This window comes from Lytechinus variegatus, chromosome 3, assembly GCF_018143015.1.
Source record: "Lytechinus variegatus isolate NC3 chromosome 3, Lvar_3.0, whole genome shotgun sequence".
Taxonomy (NCBI): Eukaryota; Metazoa; Echinodermata; class Echinoidea; order Temnopleuroida; family Toxopneustidae; genus Lytechinus; species Lytechinus variegatus.
This window is the reverse complement of record NC_054742.1, coordinates 58,729,244-58,752,508: the sequence shown is the minus strand read 5'-3', so window position 1 is coordinate 58,752,508 and position 23,265 is coordinate 58,729,244. Positions and strand designations below refer to the sequence as shown.

Below are 23,265 nucleotides of genomic sequence, written 5' to 3'. Positions count from 1 at the left end.
TCCCTATTTTGGTGGAGAATGAGTAACAAGTATGACTGGGAGTAATGACTCATATTCAGTTGTTGGTTCTCATCTACATGCCCTCTCCTTCCTATGATTATAATTCAGCCCTCTCGTGTTTGCTTACTCATTGTTGCTTGCTCATTGTTGTTGGCATTTAAAGGCCACACAGCTGATGTACCGGTACGGCGATTTTGACCGACGAACCAGGAACCACATACTCATACTTCGACCCGATTGCGATGAAATCAAATGACGTCACAAAGATTCGATGCATCATAACATGGTAACCAATGAGAGCACCGAAAGGCGGTCATATGGTATTACGTGTCTCGTAATTAACATAATAGATCAACACACAGTATACACACATAACGAGCACAGGGAGGAAGAAACTGAGGCAAATCCCGACCCAAATCAACAGAATTTTCTCTCAATTGGTAAATATATACAATTTGTATTCGGCATTTATTTATTCAGAATTTATCATGCTATGATTTTGAAAGTTTTAATTGTCTTTTGTTTGAATGATTGAATGCAAATTTGATGGTTTTTATGTTTGTGTGGGGGTACTGACACAGCATTTAGACGCCATTTTTACAATAGGTCAATGTAGAAAAATACGACGTCTCTGCGCGAGGGGTCCAATATCTGGAAAAAAATCTTTTTTTGGAAGTTTTGATCATTCAGATCTGGTTTTCATGACATAATTGCATGAAATAGATATGGGACATATGATTGTGAAATTTTGGTTTGTGCTTTATATTTACCAGACCAGACATGACTTAGTTTTAAACAATTCATCTTGAATTTTGTTTGTTGATGTTTTCAGAAATTTGTAAAAAATGAAATAAATTTTTGTGCCGGGGGGGGGAGGGGGGTGCCTAAGTACAACTGCATATAACACATTTTTAAAATGAAATCATTGCAAATACAGTATTCTCACAAAATTCATTAATGTGGCATTATCGTGATATAGGGAACCACCGTTCACTTCATACAGCAGCGCTTTATTCAGTCACACGCACCGTTCCCTATTTCCACCTCCATTCACTTTGTACACAAGTGCGCGTACACAAATCTACGAGTGGTTCCCAAAACCACGATTTGGCCATTAAACTTCCTCCCCCGGGCCGGGGGGGGCCACTTACATTGACGAGTGGATACCATGCGCGACCAAAAAAACATGTAAAAAGGATGTCTTTTTCACGATAGGGCACGTTACATACGTAACGTGATAAGGGTGTCAAAAACACAAAAATAATGAAAAAAGGGTATCTATTTCGCTAGGAAAATTACGTGTTTAGGGTCGAATTTGCGGAAATGATAAAACAAAATTAAAATGTTTTAAAAAGGATGTCCTTTTTGCCCCAACACTTTGTGTTTAGAGTCCGATTTGCGCGAGGTGTAGAAGCTGGGGTCGTACTAAACCAGTAAGGTAAAGCAGACGACCGAAGGACCCGTAACAATAAAACATTCCTGTACTTGTTTAGGGGTTCATTTCACGGAATATTTGCCAAGAGTATCTTTTTGTTTCCAATACTTGTTAAGGGTAGGGTTTCACACGCCAATACTTGTTAAGGGGTGCATTTTCAGAATATGTAAATTACGTGTTTAGGGTGCTTTTCGAGACCTCATGGGCGCGCATGGTATCCACTCGTGAATGGAAGTGGTCCCCCGGGCTTCCTCCATAATACACAAATAGAGGTCTACATTAAGAACTCTCTCTAGATAAAAAAAAATTGCCTGAATTATTTCCCTTTTTTATCGCGTCTCACCCCTCTTCGCATGTGAAATATTCTGGTTAGTCGAAAATGGTTTTGTATTACCAAACGTGTGATTCCTGTGGAAAAAGTTGACAAAACAACAGAAACACTGATTTTTTTTACCATGTTTTTATATTTTGAGAATATGATTTTTATCTCTTGACAATTTGTTTTTGGCAATTTTTCATCTTTCTATGCAAGTTCTCTTTGGAAGGGTTAGGGTTAGACCTAAGGCTGAAGCAGTTTCTGAAATTTCATCTTTGCTAAAAAGTATTGAAGTGAAAGAAAGATGAGAACTTGTGGAACAATAATAGTTAATTTATATACGGTAGTGCTTCATATATTGTTTTTCTAAGTGCTTTACATTGTAACGTTAATTGTTATTACCCCGGTTACAGGATCCATCACTGTTCCCACATAAAGTGCACCATCTCCACTCCCCAGGGAGTATCCTTGCTCGGCAACTGTTTTATTGGTGCACACATTGCCAATCTAATCACATTGACTTTCACATCCTTCTGGGTACCTATTTAACACCTGATTGGAGAGTGGCAAACTTTGTGCCTTGCCAAAGGACATAAGTATCCGGTGGGATTCAAACCCTTGACCCTTGGTTGACCACTACAGGCCCAAAACCACTATTTCGGCACAATTGGAGAATCACAAAAATGAAAAAATAAAGTGAACGAAATTTGATTAATTTTATTAACATTCAAAGTGACATATATTCAAGTTCATAGTTGAAAAATATGAGCACATAATGTTACTTCGTTATCATAGTGGGATAATTTCTTTCACGGGATGTAAATTTCCCTCTGTAACATACGTTACCACTATCATTAAATCCCAAATGCTTTTAAATCGGTCACTACAGTCAAGAATTGAGAACGTAATAAACCAGAAGTGCAGTAACCATCGGCTGTAATATTTGTAAAAATTTCTGCCAGATTATACCATGACCAATGACCTACATGAGAAACGAAACATAAGCGTGTCATATTTTGTTAAACCTACTTAATTTTAGGTTTATGAGTTTTCTTTCTATTTGACATCTGAATCTACGACAGAAACTATTTTCATCATTTAGGAGTACCAACGTGCCAGACAATTATTGAGTAACATCAAGGACGCAAGTGATACTGTGTACTTAGAATTATATTCAATGGTTTCCATGTAACGTAAGTTACATATTATAAGTAACGTAAGTTACATGGGTAATATTATTATATGTGATTTTGTTTTGGTATATATTCATACATTAATTTGTCATAAATTGTAAGTGAACGTATACAACACCCCATGTTCCAATGAATTGGAGATAAAAATTATCAAACGCTACACTTCGAATATCTATAAAACTGTAAAACTTTCTGACTTGTCAGTGTCAGTGTATATACTCTACACAAGAACAATAATCCATAACCTGTGAGAAGACAATTTGAGGCACTATACATTATGCCAATAAAATCACGAGAGTTGGGAAAATGCTATTTCGTTATTCAAAGGATAAGTATGCCATGTTTTGCATTTGATTTCAATTGAGAAATCGGTAACGTAGATTTCACGTTGATTTTATCAGCATGACAGTATATACGTATCAATCATCTTGTAAATTGTTATCTTTAATGTTCCGAATCCATTAGTACCAGTCGCTTTAATAGGCTGTTTAAACGATTGAATAAAACAACAATAAACTTAATACAGGAACACTCTAGAGAACAGCGATTGCAATATTGTACAAAGAAGTCAAAATTCCAAACCCTTGCATGGAACAACAAGAAATGGCAATAAATGAGATACTCGGTTATATGTGCTCTCAAACATGAACAATAACGCCCTATGCACAATATAATATCTATCATGAACTTGCTGAAGAAGAACTATAGGAAAAGGTAAATAATAAACAAATTTTGTCACTTTTTAATCAATAACACCTCAGTTGGATGTCAATAGCCTAAGAAATAACATCACATTTCCAAGTTTCACAAAATCTACATGCATAAATAAAAAAAATAAATAAATAAAAATAATAAATTAAATAAATTTACATGCAAGTAGGCCTAAAACATTTTAAACATGTATCTTAACCCATATTACGAAATTGATGGCAAATGTGAGAAAAAATATCAGTTGTTAATCATGCCACATGAATTTGTCTCCTGGATTAATGTTTTGACTTTGTTATAAATATAAATTAAGTGAAAATCTAATTGCTACATTACAAGTTATACAATGTATTAATAACAATGATATGGAATGATAACTTAATTGAATCTATAACACCAGCTATTCGGCGAACTCGTTCCCTGAGCCTTTTTACTCTTGCGTTTGTGGATTCCTTGACTCGCTTCTTTCTTTGTTAAATTACTGACAGATTGGTATAGAATACAATCTGTTGGCGCTTACGTGCCCTATTAAAGCGGCCTGTATCTCAGCTCTGCTTCTACCCATTGCAACTGTATAATTATTAAGAGAAGAATGCCAAAAAAATTATTAGTTTTATGAACCATATGTCTTACTGAAACTTATGTCACTATTATGAGTTCATTTAATAGTTTGGTCCATGATGAGCAAGGATAATCGTTGAAACGTGTATTTTCATACCATTTGTTGTATTTTCTTCATTCAAAATAGTTTCTTCTTCACTATGAGATAACAATTGATATTCCCAACACTAATTCCAGTGATATTTTTTGTTTACAAATGGTCATGTAAGGAATTCCCTAATTAGTATTTGATCGTAGGAGATATATACTATTTGATACAACTCTTCCCCTAGAGAAGCCCACTAACAATTATACTAGAACAATAAAATCTGTTCTTATCCATGCATAATCTCTGAAACAGCCTTTTAAATGACACAAGATTGTTGAAACTTACGTTACCAAAGCATGAAACTTACGTTACCACATCATTACAGATGCCTGATCCATTAATGTTTAAAGAAAAACTTGATAATATTATTTATCGCTTATTCAATATTTTTTCTTTTTATAATTTACATTTTTCCTTTATACTCGAAGTATGATAATATTTAAACCAGGTTTAACAGCAAAACTTAAAAATCAAATTATTGAACAGACAGTTATGTTTATTTACGTTCCACTGAACCCCTAACAATTAATGAATAAAAACACAATTTAACATGGTTTGACACAGAAACTCTTCTACATCTTAGCTGCAACAATAAAATTGGTTCAAAGTGACATACTTTTCTGTGAATTATATATTTTTAATGTGGCTATATTTTGAAACTTACGTTACCAAAATTTGAAACTTACGTTACCTGATAATTGAGTGATTTATTTGGAAATAATATACCTGCAGATCAACGTAATGATTATGTTTTTCATTGGGAGCTATATACCAAATAAATCCACAACAATTACATACAAAACATGATTATATAACAAAAACAATATATATTTTCAACTTGAAATACTCACCCTAAATTTTCAACCCGTCTTGTTTGCAGGTTCAATTGTATTTTGTACAGTCGATACTCCTGGGAAGCTGTTGCTAAGCTTTCTAATGACCACTCGCAGACAGCGCATACCTCAACTATGTTTATTTTTATTGAATTAATGATTAATACAGATATTTCTGATTGTGTGGTAACGTATGTTACATCACGTATGTTACATCTGTGGATTAAATTGGTTAAGTTGGCAACATAACAATGAATCCTAAGACCCCCATATGGGAAGGGAGATTCTACTCATTTAGTCTCAACTCATGAGCAATGATTCAGAGCTCTGTACCTTCATACATTTTATAAAAATGGTAACGTATGTTACACCTCTTAAAACTACTTTTTTCTAATCTCTCTTCTTCATGTTACAAGTCGCACTACGTTTGAATCGGAATGATAAAGCATTGCTTAACATATATATAATACCCCTTGTGGTTAGAAAAACAATGTAGTGGTGTAGTTCTCACTGTAATATCATAGCCGAATATGGAGTATAAAAATGGTAACGTAGGTTTCACTAGATCCGGAGACACATTTTCAATTGGTGTATTTTTTTTTAAACAACGGTTAGTTCAAAAGATTTTGGTATATTTCATGGGACATTTAGCTGCCTTTATAAAGCTATGATTAAGTTTCTTCTCTGTGCTTATATATTCAAATAAAGTTGAAAAAACATAAAAAATTATTACTGGCGACATGCACTTTTTAGCCTGTAGCCCAAATTCAACCCTCCCCCAACGCTTTATTGCTTAAATTTTGCCTTTGAAATTAAATTAACTTTTGTTTACATGTCCCTTGGCATCACATTAAAACACAAAAGCATTCAGAAAAAGCTTTGTTTCTCCGAAAGATGAGCAAGAACGCTGGAGACATGATTTTTGACCAATTGTGCCGAAATAGTGGTTTTGGACCTACAACACAACACCTCTATGGCCAACTAGTATGGCTACGTGTGCACATAATGCCTCCACAGGAAATAATGCAGACCTGGGGCCTGTTGCATAAAAGTTATTTGTAAGTTGTAACTACCTTGGTAACGCTGATCAACAGCCAATCAGAATCAAGGATTCCATGAAAGTTACCATTGGATCATTTGGATGGCACAGTTACCTTAACTTCATAATTTTTGGGTGATACTATATCGGACTGTAATGATCACTTGAGCAAATATCTAGGACCAAACAAAGGTCACAAACTAATTCTTTTAAAAAGACTTTCAAAAATGTTTTAATCAAGTCGTACATGTACAATGTACATGAAGAAGTGATAGAGCTCTACCAGTGACCTTCATACATGTAGATAAGTTAGTTTAGTTTATTTACTCATTTTATTTCGAAAATCAGTGAGTACAATACAAATACATCAAATATACATATGAAATATATATATGTACATCAATAATAAAAAAAACATGCAAAACAAATTGAAGTATAAAATACAAATGATATTCCAGCATAATTAGGCCTGCGTAATGATATAAGAAATGAAAACGGTGGACGTAAAAGTAAATAGTAAAAGTAAAAGTAAATAGTGTCCTTGTTAGGTAAGGTCTCAGGGAAATGGCAACTTGAGTTCAGTGCTTCCAAGTGTAATTCTCTTCACATGGAGCTTACATTTTCAGTACCAGCTTGATGGTGCTACATGTATGCTTGAAGAAGTCTGTGAAGAGACGGACTTGGAAGTTATTGTTGACTTTGAATTGGAATTCCGCTCCCATGTACATGTAGCAAGTGCTGTCCCCAAAACCAACCTTGTTCTTGCTATGACCACATTATACATACTATTGTCTGGTTACCTATAAAACATTGGTGAGAGGTATCCTTGAGTATGAGAATTTTATTTGGTACCCAAGGTACTACTGTATGTATGTGATCTTAAAGCCATAGAAATGCTCAGTGAAGTGCTATCATATAATGAAAAAACGTAAACTGTCTATGGTAGAGGCTTTGTATGAAGTTATGTCTATTCTGTACAGAACTTGTTCTGAGAGGACATGATAGTTCAAGATCATTCATCTCATCACACATGAACAAAGACATAAGGGTATCTCAGTCATCAGCCATGCATAAAGTTGTGTATAATTTACAAACAGCATTACATGTATGATACACCCCCTTATTCTGGGTGTACACACATTTTCAAACATTGTTTTACATGTACATGTAAAGTATGGTACATGCCATTCCATACTGTACATAAACATCTACATGTACTTCACTATGATGGCAGGGCATGGCCTTGAAGGTTCATCTACCCTCAGAGTGACCAACTGTTTTGCATGTGAAGGGGAAGTTTACCCTGACAAAAAGTTTGTTTTGAAAATACCAGACAAAAAATATTGGTAAAGGTTTCAGGAAAATCAATCATAAAATGAGAAAGTCTTTAGAATTTTGAATTATTGATTTGTAACGTTATATACGAGCAGCTTGCCAATATGTTTTGTTAAAATGCATGAGTTTCAATTTTTAATGGCATATGATGACTAAATATTTTTTCTTTCACGAGCGTGTGCGAAATGATTTGTTGATTGATATACTAAAGCTCATTAAAAAGTTCAATACAATTTTCAATTTCTAGAGAAAGTGACATTTCATTGATTTTTTTAAATTCACGATATGCTACTCCTATATGTCATGAATAAAAAAAATTAAACTTCTAATAGCTTTTTTAATCTTTGATGGATTTTCCTCAAACCCTCACCAATATCATTTTTTCTTTAATATACAGTTATAAATATTTTGTCAGAATGAACTTCCCATTTAAGCCTGGTGCGCACTACACTATCCTTTCAGATCTGATTTTCAAATTAACAAGTAATAGCATTTGATGGGAACGTTCCAACCTATTAAAACTTAATGATCGAAGTTCTGAATAATTATAAATACTCACACTTCCAGTCTATTTTCAGCTTCCCAGTAAGATTCAAAGCAAATTCAATTGCAAATTGAAATGGCACCACCATTGGCTGCGACTTGAGCCGATTTGGACTAAAGTCCAACTGCAGAACTTGCATAAAAAGCAGGATTCTAAGTTTGGTAATTCTAGCATTATGCAGATTCTTCAAAGTGGAATAATTTTACTACTTGGAACATTCACATTTAATGCAAAAAGCAATGTAAAAAATGTTTATAAATCATATTAAAAGATTGTTTCCTATTCATTGCATTGTTTAGTGTGCGCTGGCCTTTAAAGGAAATGTGCACAATTTTAATAATATGTAAACATGCTCTTGCGAAGGCAATTTTGTTGGTAATGGTATTAACATTGTGTTATATTTTTCAATTTGATTTATTTTCATTTCTCCAGCTGCATTCAAAAACAAGTTCGGAAAAAGTGAATGAAGCAGATGACTGAATCATTGTCTTCACAAGAAATGTATTTTTGAGTGGATCTTTCATTAAAAAGAAGCCCAGTTTCCAACAAATTGATTATTAATGACAAGCAGAATATAGCCTTGAACTCAGGAGTGCATCGTGTACCTGTGCAGTAACCCAAGAAAGGGTCAATCGCATTTTTGTCTCCAGGGATTTTTAACTAGACAGGTGAGTTTTGCAAGCAGGTGAAAAATTGATGTTAAAAATCAGACCTGGGGGTGTTAAGATCTAAGTCATAAATTTCAGTTGTATACAGTATGTATTACTGCATTGGTCACATCATGTGCATGAGACGCTTACTGCCACCAATCAGATTTTTAATATCATGTGGGTGTTACTGTTGACATTTTAGTATAATTTAAGTTACACTTCACAAAGAATTAAGTGTGCCTTGAGTTGCATGTGGTATATATAGTACATGTAGCTTAACATCGCATTGGTCACATCATGTTAGAAAAACGCTCGCTACATGTAAGTACTGCTTAAACAATGAGATTGCATGTTAAATATCATGTGCCCATTTAAGCATGAATTTAAGTCACTTCTAAATCTTAAATCTGTTAAACATCCCCCTGATGACATTTGTACCCCTTCATGCATTTGAGATACATGGTCACATATAAGTCCATTTTTTATCCCACATGTATTGGTATATAACTTAAATATATGTACATGTGATATATTTAAGTTATATACCAATATATACGGGTATGCATATTTAAAGAATTTTTTATTCACCTACATCTAATTTACCCATCATGATAAAGCGTGGTTGTGTGTACACATGACAACAAGACTGCATTAGCGTACATGTTGATTTTTCTTATCTATGTAATCCATGTACATGTATGTGATTCACAAGGCAAAGTAATCTACATTATATACATGTAAAGGTTAATATTCTTATACTACAGTGTCAGCAGCAAAAGTCAATCAGGAGGCTAAGATTTTGAGTTCCTATTCCATGAAACTGGGACATGATTGTTAATTGTTATGATTATCAGGTACACAATCACCAATCATATGAGAAGAATTTCAGGTCTCTGGGTTAAATTCAACTTCAGGTCATTTTAGGTCAATATATTTTGAGAGAACATGAGGTTTTATGATAAGTCCAAAAGCTTTTACATACAATGAAAAAATATGTGAAAAGTATAGGAAAGGAAATGAATCTCAAATTTTAGGGGCTATTTCTTTTTCTTTTTTTTGCAATGGGGCAGTATCTGAGTCAGCTACATGTATTTCTTTTATTTTAAGGGAGATTTCTTGTGTACATAATGAGCAATTATGCAGTAAATGCAAATATCATTCTGCCATAAAAAGATTATTGATTTTCTAGTTCGTCTTGACTGTTGTTTGTGGCAGATCTTGGGGCAACTCTTGGATAGATGGTTGCCCCAAAGCATGTAATTTGGAGAAGTTGACAGGCGATTTGGGCTGTCCAGAGGATAAAATCACCTGAACCCTTATGTATTTTCTATGCTATTTGACAAGTATATTCACATGGTCCACAAAGTAAAACTAAATAAATAACTAGACCATTTCTCTCTTTTCTTAGTAATAGTATGTAGAATTTGGATTTTATCTGTATACTGTACCCTCATGTTACAATAAATTGTGATACTGTAAATTATGTATTGTTTGTATGCCAAAATATGCATGTAATTTACATTAAATGCCTACCCTAAAAATTCCAATATGTACATTTACATTACATGTACAAAGAAATTTACCTTACCAGGATCTGAATATGAGTCTAAATTTTCATAATTTTCATGTGTAATACAGAAATTGTCACGAACATATTTTTATATTTTATTCTCATGCAGATACGGTTATGATGGATAGTAGCAATGGTAGTAAAGAGATGCAGGCGAATCTCTGCCGGAACGGATGTGGCTTCTACGGAAGCGCTGCAACAGAGGGAATGTGCTCTAAATGTCATAAGGATTATATGAGGAAAAAACAGAATTCACCTGTCCAACCTCTTGGTAATTGAATGCTTTATCTCTTTATTTGAGTGATTCACCCCAGTTGTATTTTTTTCAATTTTTTTGTCCATCCATTCCTTTCGCTTCTGTTTGAAAAAATCAGTATATATGGTGAATTCTAAGATAAGTCATTCGAGGACAACTCCCTTGGATTTGGGAGGTTGTCCACCAAAGGAGTTGGTATTTGGGTATTAAAATGTGTTATTCTTGGGGGAGACGTTATACATGTAAGTTATTTTTCAATTTATGAGAGAATCAAGGGGGTTTGTCCTGTTATAGCAATAGTGATTTGCAAAATTAATAGAAGTAATTTCATACTTTCATTTTCACCTTCTGCGCTTCATGAATGGGCAGCGATCCCGGGGGATGGGATTGGCTTAACATGTCCCCCCCTCTGAATTTCAAATTTTGTATAGCAGCCTTCTGGAGAGGATTGTGTTCTTCCACCTTTCCCTAGAAGGAACAAAAATCTCACAAAATCACCATGCATAGTTTCATGGCATAATTTTCTGTCTTGTTTTCAGTGTCTAATAATACAACAAGTGCAAACTCATCGACACAAACACCAAGCACCATAGCACCGGAAGCCTCTCTCGCCACTGCGACAACTACCACCACCGCTACAACGGTCACTTCCATCGCCCCTGCAAACGAACGGGTAGAGGCACCAGAAGAAGAGGAGTGCAGCTCACCGACAAAGTCCGACTCGCAACCCCAGGGAGGCGCCTCACCGTCAGTATCAGACTCACAAGATTCGAGTGATGGAAATGAGAAGGGCAAGAAAAAGAGAAATAGATGTCACACATGCCGTAAAAAGGTTGGCCTTACAGGTAAGGCAAATGTGTCCTATTCCAAATTTGCTACTTTATCCCTGAGGGTAGTTTGTCAATTTTGATGCCTCTGCCCACTGCAGGTGGTTGCTGGAGGCATTTATATGGTTTTCAGATCGTCCGTCCAACAGTCCGGTTTTGGTTTTTTGCTGTAACTGAAGGACCAACTTCAAACTTGGCCTTGTTGGTTCGTGTATGCAAGTTTTAGTGACAATCTGGGGCCTGTTTCATAAAGCTGTTCGTAAGTTACAAATGACTTTACACACGACTGGTGACCATTTCTTGTGCTAAATGCTACATGTATATCCCTATGTAACTGATTTGGCGCCCAAGAACAGGTTCCAGTTGTGCATAAAGTTGTGCGTAACTTCACGAACAGCTTTATGAAACACCACCCTAATGAGATTTTAGGATCACAGGTCATTATTTGAAACTTTTAGTATAATATTGATCTGGCAGTGGTGACTGCAGTCAGGACTTCATCTCTTCTCTGATCATCACATCCCACAAAGCAAACCATGAATTAGAAGAACTATGTGTCCTTTTAAAGATTATTGAAAATTGTTATTGGTTTTATAAAGCAAGAATATGATGTCTTGGAGTGTAGCGAAAGAGATACAATTAATATTTACAGTTATGATTTTATGTATATGTAAACAATTAATATTCACAATGTATACTTATTCATGTTCATATATATTTAGCTTTATTAAGCATAGTACTATATATTCAATTATATTTACAGTTATGATTTATATATGTAAACACACTAGTTATACTTGTTCATGGTTCACTATATATTTAGCTTTACAGTTAAGCTTAATTGTACAATTGATATTTTTCACATTATGATTATCTAGTAAGCACCATCTCATTGCCTGGATTACTCTGTAACAATATCATTCAATATATTTCATTTATCATATCATTTTGTGTTCATGTTTTTTCAGGTTTCGAGTGTCGATGTGGAGGCCTCTACTGCAGTATACACCGCTACTCAGACAAACACAATTGTTCATTTGACTACCGCTCACATGGCCAAGAGGAAATTAGGAAAAATAATCCAGTAGTAGTTGGAGAAAAAATCCAGAAGCTGTAGCGGTCAAGAGTCATTTTATCATAGATATTTTATTCATGTATTTGATGGGTGTACCTGTTGCTGGTAGTTTGTGTGGGAGGGTATTATTATATTTGCCACAACGCAAACATTGATCATTTGTTATACTTGTATGTGTGTACATTTGTTGTTGATTTTTTTTAATCATGGTCCCACGTTTTTTTAGTAGGGACTGCATGGTAGGCTTTACATTGGGTACGTATACATTTGAAAATGCTTTCAAGAGTTACTACTACTACTATAACTAGTCAATCTTCCAACGTGGTGTTTAATGCTGTATTGATAAACCAAAATGTAGACAGATTTGGGTCATATCTGCTTGGACATTTGAAGGCATGGATCAAAGCCTCCAACATGTAGCTTTGATATTTATCCACTGTAGTGCCACGAGAAGCTAGCGTGACTTCTGCTACTGTAGTATGGACAAACTGATTTTTTTTTCTTCATATCTCTTTACCTGTCAATTTTTTTAAAATCAAGTGGTATGACTACCATCAGGTGCTGCTATATTAAATTCTGGACAATATTATAGACAAGATGCTATACAAAGGTGCATAAGCATACACTGTATGGTCCTTCTCTGTATTTATGTGTTAGACTTGAGCATTTTATAATTGGAGTGTTTTCTTTAAGTTATGCCTGTTCAGTTTAATTCAATTTGTATTTTCACATATACAGTGCAACTGTAAATCATATCTGATTCAAATTTCCTCTTAATTACTTTATATATGCATTTTAAATTACATGTATATTAGTTTAATTGCCTTGTTTCATCAGATGTACTCCAGCTTTTCATGCTTTTTTTTTTTGGGGGGGAGGATGATTTTAAAATTGTATTATGCTCAACTCTAAATTATTGTCCAATCCGATCATGTATGGTGTGATTCAGATTCAAAGTAATCTAGTTTTTATAGATGCTATGGGAAACTGCATTATTCAAAGCAAGGTTTAGGACATTTCAAAACGATTAAAAACATCAGGAATTTGAAGTGTTTTTGCCTTTATATTTAATTAAAGCATTTTTATTTGAATTAGCATTTTATCGAAACAGATATTATTATAGGGCTAACATGAGTGATGTGGAAGTAGTACTGAGCTTATTACATGCACATAAGGGCTCTCCTTTTTTAAAATGATAAGACAGAGAATGCAAAAATAGTTTCATAAGGAGACTGCTTTGTATTATTGGTAAGTTATTGTACTTGATATATAATATGCATATCATAATTGTTGGAAGAATTCATTTTGTTTTTGTAACTGTGCTTAATTAAGGAATGTAATTTTTGTGAGCTGTTAGGAATTTAAAAAATCCCTGCTCCTGATTTTGGCATCATCATAACATTTCTTTAAAAAAAAAAAAGATTTAATATATTCCTTATATACCGTGATTGGCCCCCTCAGTATTAATATTCTGAGGGCTACGCAATTATATTAATTATACTGCAGTGTGTTCTTAAAGCAGAGGCAAATGATACATGTATGACAAAAATGCCATGATTTTATTTTATGTTCCAATCCTGGAACTGTATAAACCCTCATATTATTCATGTTATCATTGATACACAAAAGGAACCATTCTATTTAGTTAACTAGGAAGTAAGAAAAGTCATAACTTTATCAAATATACATGTAGTATTGATTTGAGTATGAATATTCCTTGCCCTCAGTTAATATATTTTTCCCCATTGCCCCTTTCCCTGTGATGTCTCTCCTTTGTTCAATTTCAAACCCTTTACTAAAGATTTAATTTAAATAGGGCATCCTGTTTCATCATTGAGAAGTGGTTTAATAACAAAAAAGCAAAATTGAGAAATTCTCAGGGACCCAACCTTAATCACTTCAGGCATTTTCATTTTTGATTCTGCAAGTATGTATAACATTTTACACCACACATTTCACACAACTTGTGATTATTTTTTTTTTAATTTCATCTGGTTCAAATTCAAATTTTGACAATTCAATCACCTTTTAGCGAAACTTTATTTGGGCTTTAGGCTCTCCCTAAAATCGCTGCATTTTCCTTTTACATAGGTATAACCTATTAATTTTATGTAATTTAGATTAATGAAAATGGAAAAAATAACTTAGAATGCTAAGGATTGAGTGTGGTTGAGTATATACTATTGGAAATGCCAAATATTAATCTGTGTAATGCTCTCTTACCCCCCCCCCCCTTCATATATGCAAAATAAGGTTAGCCTCTTTATCAAGTACATGTGCTTTCCTGTATTTAGTAGCCACTTGAAACCCTCAACTTAGTATAAGAAATGAAGTACATGTATTACCATTTACTGAAAGCATTCTGTAGATTTCTTCTTTATCTTATTGTTAAATTCTGATATTTTCCTTCTTGCATTTTAGTCATTTTGAGAAAAAGATATATTTCAAGCTTGAAAAGGGCACGGGAATGCTTAAATATACAACTAATTGTAATAAGGAAAGGCAAGAAATACCCCCAACCTCAAAATTTCATGCTGAATATTCTTTTTCCAAAATCATTTGCTCACCAATATAGATATTTATTCCATATATGTATTCTCACTTTTACTTATATTAAATACTCAATATTTTCTTCATTTCTTCTCAAAAGAAATAGTTAAAACAATGTAGCAATCGGGTGAAAAAGAACAAAAAAATCACAAACATCAAGTCCATATTAGGAGAGTTTAGATTTTTATGACATGGAATCTTGCAAACAATATGGATCTAGCAGATTTGTGAAGGTGCAACTGTAGATGGCACCCACTAAAATTACCCTTAAATGGAATCTTTGTTAAGAAATGGCTAACAGATCTCTTTATATTGATTTTCCTCTTTTCTGAAGTGTTTGAAGCATTAAAGTTATATGTACATGCAGTGTGTTATCCAAGTCGTATAGATTCAGGTATTTTTTACAAAGATGGAAATGCAGAGAAATGATTATAGAAAAATGGGATTGCTCAATTTAGTACTATTATACTCGCAAAGAAAAGCTTCACTTATTGCTTCACAGAATAGTGTCATGTTTTAGATACATTTAAGTTACTCGATTGTCAGATTTCTAAAAAAATGTATTATCTGTTTAATTTAATCTCACTTTTTCATCAAGTATTATTTTCCTTTATATTAGGATCTATCATCTAGCCAGAACGTACATGTACATGCCCAAATCATCATTAGGACCATTCTTGGTCATGTATGTGACCAAAATTGTGACAAATCTTGATTTTATTAGTTATAAATATTTTTTTTTAGACATTTAGTTAATCAAAGGTTCTATAACATTAACATGTTTAGTCAGCAATCATTTGAATTATTTTTTGCTGTCTCCAATATGCAGGTTCAAGGTCAGAGGTCAAATGAAGTGGGTCTCGTGTGTGACTTCACACAGAAGCATGACTTTGAAAGTTTAATTTTAAAACGAAATTAAACTTAAAATAATCATAATTTGTTATAAATCTCAAAAATGTGTAAAAGTTATATCTTATTTAAGTAAAGATGTGTCATAATTTCTGCCACACACATGACGAAGAATGGCCCATTAAAATAATTGCCAGACATGTACTCATAGAAATTTGGCATTGTATCACCCATTGCAGTCACAAGCCGAAACAAAACAAAAAAATTTCACAAGAAGGCACTCCCAAAGTAATATGTAATGCATGCAACACTTAAATGCGCTCTGTCATTATTATGCTAATTTATTACTTGATCCTAAGGGATTTCACCGCTATACATAGTGAATTATTTGATGGTTAGAATAACCAATCTTTCTGAACCTATCGGCTCTCAGAGATAACTTTGTCCACACTTTTCCAGTTTTTGTTCTGTAGAACTGATGAACGTAATACATTTAGCCTGATGTTGATGAGATAGCCAAACGTGAAATAGCCCATTAAATGTACCTTATTGAAGGATTTATGTGGTTCTGAGACTCTCCCACCCTATCCAGTAAATCAATTCTATGGAAAAAAAATATATTAGCAGTTTTGATACTCCTGCTAAAGTGCACCAGTGAAACTGACCTCAAACCGACTGATGTTATGTCATTGGATATAATGCATTAGTTATGGTCGGTCTGGGGTCAGTTTGGCAGGTGTGCTGGGACATTACTTCCTCAGTGCCATAGGGTGAATCCACTCTGACCTCAAGTTTGGTTTTGATAACAGCAGAAAATGAAACATACTTTAATTGATGTTTGGCAAAAATCCATCAAAGAACAGCAAAATCAATAGATATGGACTTTGATTTTGTGATGTCACATGCAATACACGCCTTGCCCTTCATCCGTCAATTCCATGAGAAACTGTGGATTATCTTAGAAAATAGGAGATGTTAATTTTTGCATTCGGCATTTAATCAGGTACATTATTTCAATGACAACTGAATTAATTGTAATCAACTTTTTGAACAATGAATACATGCCCATTTATGGAATTGATAAAACATGACATACTTGGGTTTGGGTGCACATATTTTTATAAATGTAAAAAATAAATGTAAAAAAATGTAACTTTTAAAATGGATTTTTACAAAATGTATCATTGATATGTTTCACTTTCTCTGCTTTAATGAAACCACCTTGATGTCGGAGTAGTCTTTCCCTTTCAGACCCTTAATAACTATCTTTCTCTTCATATTATTGATGAAGAAATTAATCTTCATTTCATCCTCACTTTCTTATCACTGCTAAAACTAATACTCCTTTAGCTTGTACTGTTTTTAATAAATGCACATATTCTGCACCTGGGGATCTGAAGTGCCCGCTTCTTTTTATATTCTCTGTTCATGAAACGGGCCTCCGTCGATGGGTACCTTCCCAGATTTATCGGCAACGTCACTTCGAATCTTCAGGTTATAATTTGTAATGAACAACTAATTTTAATGTTTATGCTGGTACGTTGTATTTTTTTGGAGAGCCTTCTTTTTGATAAATTATGGTTTGCTATTATGAGATTTTTAACGATATTTCTTACTGAGCCATGTTTGTATTTAAGTGAATATATATTAATGTGTAATATTAGTTGCAATTGCCTTATAACATGCATAGGAGTTTTTTGTTAGAATATGCTTTATTGACATACCTACAATGAGTGATTCTTAGAGAAAACCCCCAACAGGGTGCGACAGATTGCAGTGATGACCAAAAGACTTTATCAATTATTGATACATTAAATTGAATGGACTCGTATCGTTATGGATACTTTCTTATACAAAACTATTCAAAATACCCAGACATTGAGGTAAGTCTTGGATTATTTGGAAAGAAAATGGTCCCATCTTGCCTCCCATTAATATCAATGACAAGGCCAGTAAACTGACTCTGGACCGAGGTATTGTGTTATTTAAGTGGTATATCATTGGGATTTGGAGTTAGTTTTGTTGGTGCAATTGTAGCATCAGCAAACTCGTGCCCCAAAAACGAACATCTCTTTTATTCAATTGGACATTACTGGTCATTTGCACTCACTTTGCCTATTGAATATGATGTTAGTACAATGACCATGTCGTCCTTGTCTGCAGGTAATCCAACGTCATATCGTGTTGACATCCAGTGAAGAAAAAAAGATATTTCAATTCAGTTTATTACAAATGTGCAATTATTCTTGAGCATAATAACAGTAGTAACGACAACAAAAATACGGTATTCAAAACAAAATTTTGAAAATGTTCTTATTGTTCAATTGCTCTTCTACATCATCTTTGATTGGTTTCAGTCTTTTGTGTCCAGAATTGTCGTATCCTGCTTTAGTGAGTTGCTATTTATGTAATGCATATGATTATCTTGTTTTCCTCCTAATGAATAATATATGGCATACAGGTTACCTGTGTGCTTTTGAAGATTGTTGCATGATATATTACTCCTCCTTTATAACAAAGTATGAATTATTCTAGAAAGAAGCAAGTATGGGAATGCTTTTATTGATTTTCTTTTCTTCCATCAATGCTGTAATGTATGGGATATTAAATTAAGTATACTTCATCAACTATCTATGCCTCATTTGATTGCCTTTAATGACTGTCTTTCCTCATAAAAGAACCCACTGAACTAGTAATATGGAATAAATCAGACTAGTCATATTGTAAAATATTCCCTAGGGGAAGTGTGTCAGCAATAAGTCTCGCCCAACAATTTGTCAGATCTGATATTTTTCTTTGATTTTGATCGGCTGAGACGCACTGTTAATATGATAACTGTCAGATAAAAAAATGACTTGTGAAATGAAACCATTTTCTAAGTCCTTGAATAAAATGTTCCCCAGCTCCCATTCCTGGACCCCGGCACATAAAAGACGATGGCCGGATTGCCAATATGAAAAACCAATTTTGATTGGTTCCTGGTCAGGGTTCCTTAAGAAATATGCATACAACAGTGATCTTGATTTAGCCATTTGAATTAAAGGGATTACTCGTAAATGCTCATGGAACCGAGTAAAAGGATCAGGGTAGCATTTCATCAAAGGACTTGTCAGACGTTTTATCCGACAAGTCCCATTTTATCCGACAGTTACCATAGGAACAGTGCCTCTCAGCCAATCAAAATCATGGAAAGATGTCAGATCTGACAACTTGTCGCTTGAAAATATTGATGAAACACTCCCCAGGGTAGCATTCAATCAACATTCGTCATCTTAAAGAGGTAGTAGTACAGGGTGAAAATCATAATGTGAACAGACAAAACGCTGACAATTTCCCGGGGGGGGGGGGGGTACTCGACCACAAAAATGGAAGGTATTTTCTGCGGACGAGACAAAAAAACGGGCTTTGGAACAGACTTATTGTAAAAAGGAAGGTCTTTGGAACAGCTTTAGGACTACAAATATGTCTGTAAATGTGTATGCATCCCTATGGAAAGGGCATACGTGCATGCAACTAGCCCGGCCGCGTGGGTGCCGGGTCCACTTGCGCAGAGGCGATGGTCGGACGGCACTCTGCGTGTTGCTTTTCACAAAAGTGCAGCTCATTGTAGCGGATCAATGCAGACGGAATAGCGTAACGAAAAATATGGGAAGCTTAGAAATGGATTTTTTTTTTTCTTTTTCTCGATAAGAAATTGTTATGCTTGGAACGGCTTTCTTTGGTATTTTTCTCAGAAAGATAAAAATGCTATTCTTTGGAACAGAAATTTGAGTGTAAAAATGTGGGTCCTCTCCACAGCACATACCCACCATGCATTATATACTGAGTGCACACCACCCCTGGGGACAATTTTATAAAAGTAGGACATTTTAAAGCTTGGCAAACTTAAAGTGAGTTTTATGCATATTTAAATCAGAACTCGAGGGATGTTTTACATGGAATTAAGTCTGACTTAAATTAATACTTCACTCATTACTTCACATACAGCATGTCTCTAATTGATTACCATGCTGTAAAATAAACATATCATTCTCAAAATATGACACACAAGAGTATAAAATAAGCATTATCACTTACAATTTGGCACCACAGAGACAGGAAATGACATGTTGAACAATGCCACACAGCACCACTCCCGGTTCCTTGTCTAAATAGACACCTTCAGATTCTACCAGACCTCTCTCTCCTAACTCAAACGCCAGAATGAGTTGTCTTGTTTGTGCATATCATGGAGTACTCTCAAGATTATAAAGAGTTTGCAATGATGCACCTGATGCAAATAACTCCTCTATACATTTAAGTCATTCCATGGGCTCACATATGAAGTTATCCGATTTGAATAAATTCCTCTAATTTGAATAAATTCTTCATGCCTCTATCTTTCTGTTTAATCATTTTCTTATGTTCCATGCAAAAAAAAGGATGGATCCTTTTCCCAAATCTGCAATATTTTTTTATAAAGAAATATCAAATGGTACTATGTGGAGATACGTATTTCAAGTACCGGTAATGCATTAGCCCCACAAAATGGACATAATAATTTTCCATACAATATTCTAGGGGGGGGGGGCCAATTGCATTGAGTGGATACCGTGCGCAACCCAAAAAACAAGTAAAAAGGATGCCTTTTTTAAAATAGGGCACGTTACGTATGTAACGTAATAAGGGTGTCAAAAACACTACAAAATAATGAAAAAGGGTATCTACTTCATTTGGAAAGCTGTGTGTGAGGGTATAAAAGACAAATGTTTTATAAAGGATGTACTTTTTGCCCCAACAGTCAACAATACGTGTTTAGAGTCCGATTTACACGAGGTGTGGGAGGTGGACCATACTGAACCCAATTATAATGTTGGTAATGGTCAAACCGACGTCTGTGACATATAACAATTAAAATATCGCTGTACTTGTTTAGGGGTTCAGTTCAGAATACTTGCTAAGGGTATCGTTTTACTTCCAATACTTGTTAAGGGTAGGGTTTCACACGCCAATATTGTTAAGGGGTGCATTTTCAGAATAAGTATGGAAAATACTTGTAAAAGGGTGCTTTTCGAGACCCCATGGTCACGCATGGTATCCACTCGTGCCCCACCCCCCCCCTCCTGGCGAATTATCAACCTTATCAAACACAGCAAGTATAATGATAATATTAATATGGGTCTGGTCTAATTCTGTTCTTTCAAGTCATATACAAGCATTACTCCATGATACAACTGAAGTACGTAGAAAAAGTCAAAAGTGAAAACAAGATGAAAATCTATCACTGGACAAGGTGTCAGACATCCTTTATTTATTCCAAAAGCAACAAAAAAAAAATAGAATACAAAATCTGCACATGATGAGTTGTAACTATGTATTACACTTCATGTTTCCAATCATTTTCAATACCAAGGAGAAATGTTGGTCTACATCGCAAATCCAAGCACCTTTATTGTCTAACAAAATTCATATGCAAAACCATGAAGAAAGAGAAAAATAAGACAATTTTGAAAAAAAATCATTAATTAAACAAGGAATAACTTAAAGCTCATACTTACAGAAACACACAACAACAAACTTTTAAAACATAATTTAAGTACATGAAAAAACAATGATTTTTATTCTAAAGAAAACCAAAACCTTGAGTGATAAACTTTTCTGATCAGCCTTTCCCCCTTTTCAATGAGCCACTCAACTCTACTGCACAAATGTAAGTAAGGAAAGACACAAGATAAGCATCAGGAAAATAAAAGTTATAAGTACTTGGATGTATTCTGGTAAATGAAAATGAAATAATAAAGCATGATGACTTATATAAAATCTCATCTAAATACAAGAATTTCTGATTTAAAAAATAACAGGTTCATTTTTTTTGGTCTTATTATAACACAAGGAACAAAAGACTGCAGGCAAGAGAATGGTTTGCAAGTTTTTGCATTATTGAAAAAAAAAGTTATATGTGTCCCACAAGAAAGGAAACCTCTTCTTAGAGATCTAGATATCACAATCATTGAATATGTTTTGCACATTAATTAATATTAATAGGAGGAATAAAATCTCTTTTTTGATTTACATGTAAGATCAAATACTTAGTGGATTGCGTAGTACAAATAATGAAATACTGAGGCAAGTAAGAAATTATTTTTCAGAAAGCCACGTGAATCTAAATTTAGTCTAATTTGGGGATTAGTGAAAGTAATGTTACAAAGAATACAATAGATATTTCAATAAGCCATCCTTTTCTTACACAAGTCTGTTATATCTTTAAGAAATCTCAACTGATTTTGGGGGTTGACATTGAAATTTAAACTCTGTTTAAGTGACAGTCCCATAAGCTATTTTAAATTCTAAACATTTGATACAGAGAGGGAAGTAATCTACATTAGCCAAGTGGAAACTGAAATTCTTTGTGACAAATACTGTGACATCTAATAGATACATAAGTATTCTATATACATCAGTAACTTAGATTTTTTTCTGACCAAAAATATTGCCTCAGATACTAGCACAAGTTACAATACTTTACAGATGAATTTGAAGCACATCTGAAGACTAAGAATGCAAATGCAATTTTAAGAGTCATCCCCCCCCAAAAAAAAAGATACACAACAATGTGAAAAGATTGTTGACTTGTTTCTACATTTTTGATGATTTGCTGAAAATAAATTGAGCTAGCATAATTTTTTTTGTACAGGTTAAATAACTACATAATGATTTTCTTCGGGCTAATATGGATATTAGAAAACAAGCTAGCATAATTTTTTTTGTACAGGTTAAATAACTACATAATGATTTTCTTCGGGCTAATATGGATATTAGAAAACAAGGTATTACCTTAAGGTGTAAACAATTTCCACATCATAAAAATCAATTTAAATAACATTCATTTCGTTGTAAAACATGCAGCAAATGTCACTTTTGGAAACATCTAAGGCACAATTGTAAAATATTAATTCGATATACCATAAACATAAACTCTTTTTTCATATATTGTAGTACTGTATCATCAATGCACTCAAAAGTGAAAATCTGGAAGAAAGAACTTATAAAAAAATCCTTATACATTAATATACATAACATCTTATAATCATATGTAAAGCTTGATTAAATCTTAAAAGTTGTAAATATCATTATAGAAAGCATCTGTAAGAGAATGTAATCCAAATTTAGGAAATTGAAATTCAGAAATTATTATTAAATCTTGCCTCGGGTAGTTTATGCACTGGCGTAGATTCAAGATATAAACCTGTATTCAGAGAAGGGTAAGGGGGGGGTGGTCTATTGCAACATTCCACGATTCCCCTCCTCCCACACACACTTGACAAGCATGGCATCACATATCTACAGCCGTGGAGGGTGGGGGGGTGAATGAGTGATCTGTTACATCACTCCCCAAC

The 23,265-nt window shown here is 34.0% G+C and overlaps 1 protein-coding gene and 1 long non-coding RNA gene across 2 annotated transcripts; both read left to right on the top strand.

Annotated features, from left to right (window-relative positions):
- Nucleotides 1-280: 280 nt before the first annotated feature.
- LOC121411494 (AN1-type zinc finger protein 5-like) lies at nucleotides 281-18,519 on the top strand. The gene is made up of 5 exons (XM_041604258.1): nucleotides 281-440; nucleotides 8,545-8,780; nucleotides 10,442-10,603; nucleotides 11,128-11,433; nucleotides 12,384-18,519. The coding sequence occupies exons 3-5, from the start codon at nucleotides 10,450-10,452 to the stop codon at nucleotides 12,530-12,532; spliced, it is 609 nt and encodes a 202-aa protein (XP_041460192.1). The 5' UTR covers nucleotides 281-440; nucleotides 8,545-8,780; nucleotides 10,442-10,449; the 3' UTR covers nucleotides 12,533-18,519.
- A 2,470-nt stretch (nucleotides 18,520-20,989) lies between these two features.
- Nucleotides 20,990-23,230, top strand: LOC121411493. The gene is made up of 2 exons (XR_005969478.1): nucleotides 20,990-22,562; nucleotides 22,641-23,230. It is a non-coding gene; the product is annotated as an uncharacterized LOC121411493 (long non-coding RNA).
- Nucleotides 23,231-23,265: the final 35 nt, after the last annotated feature.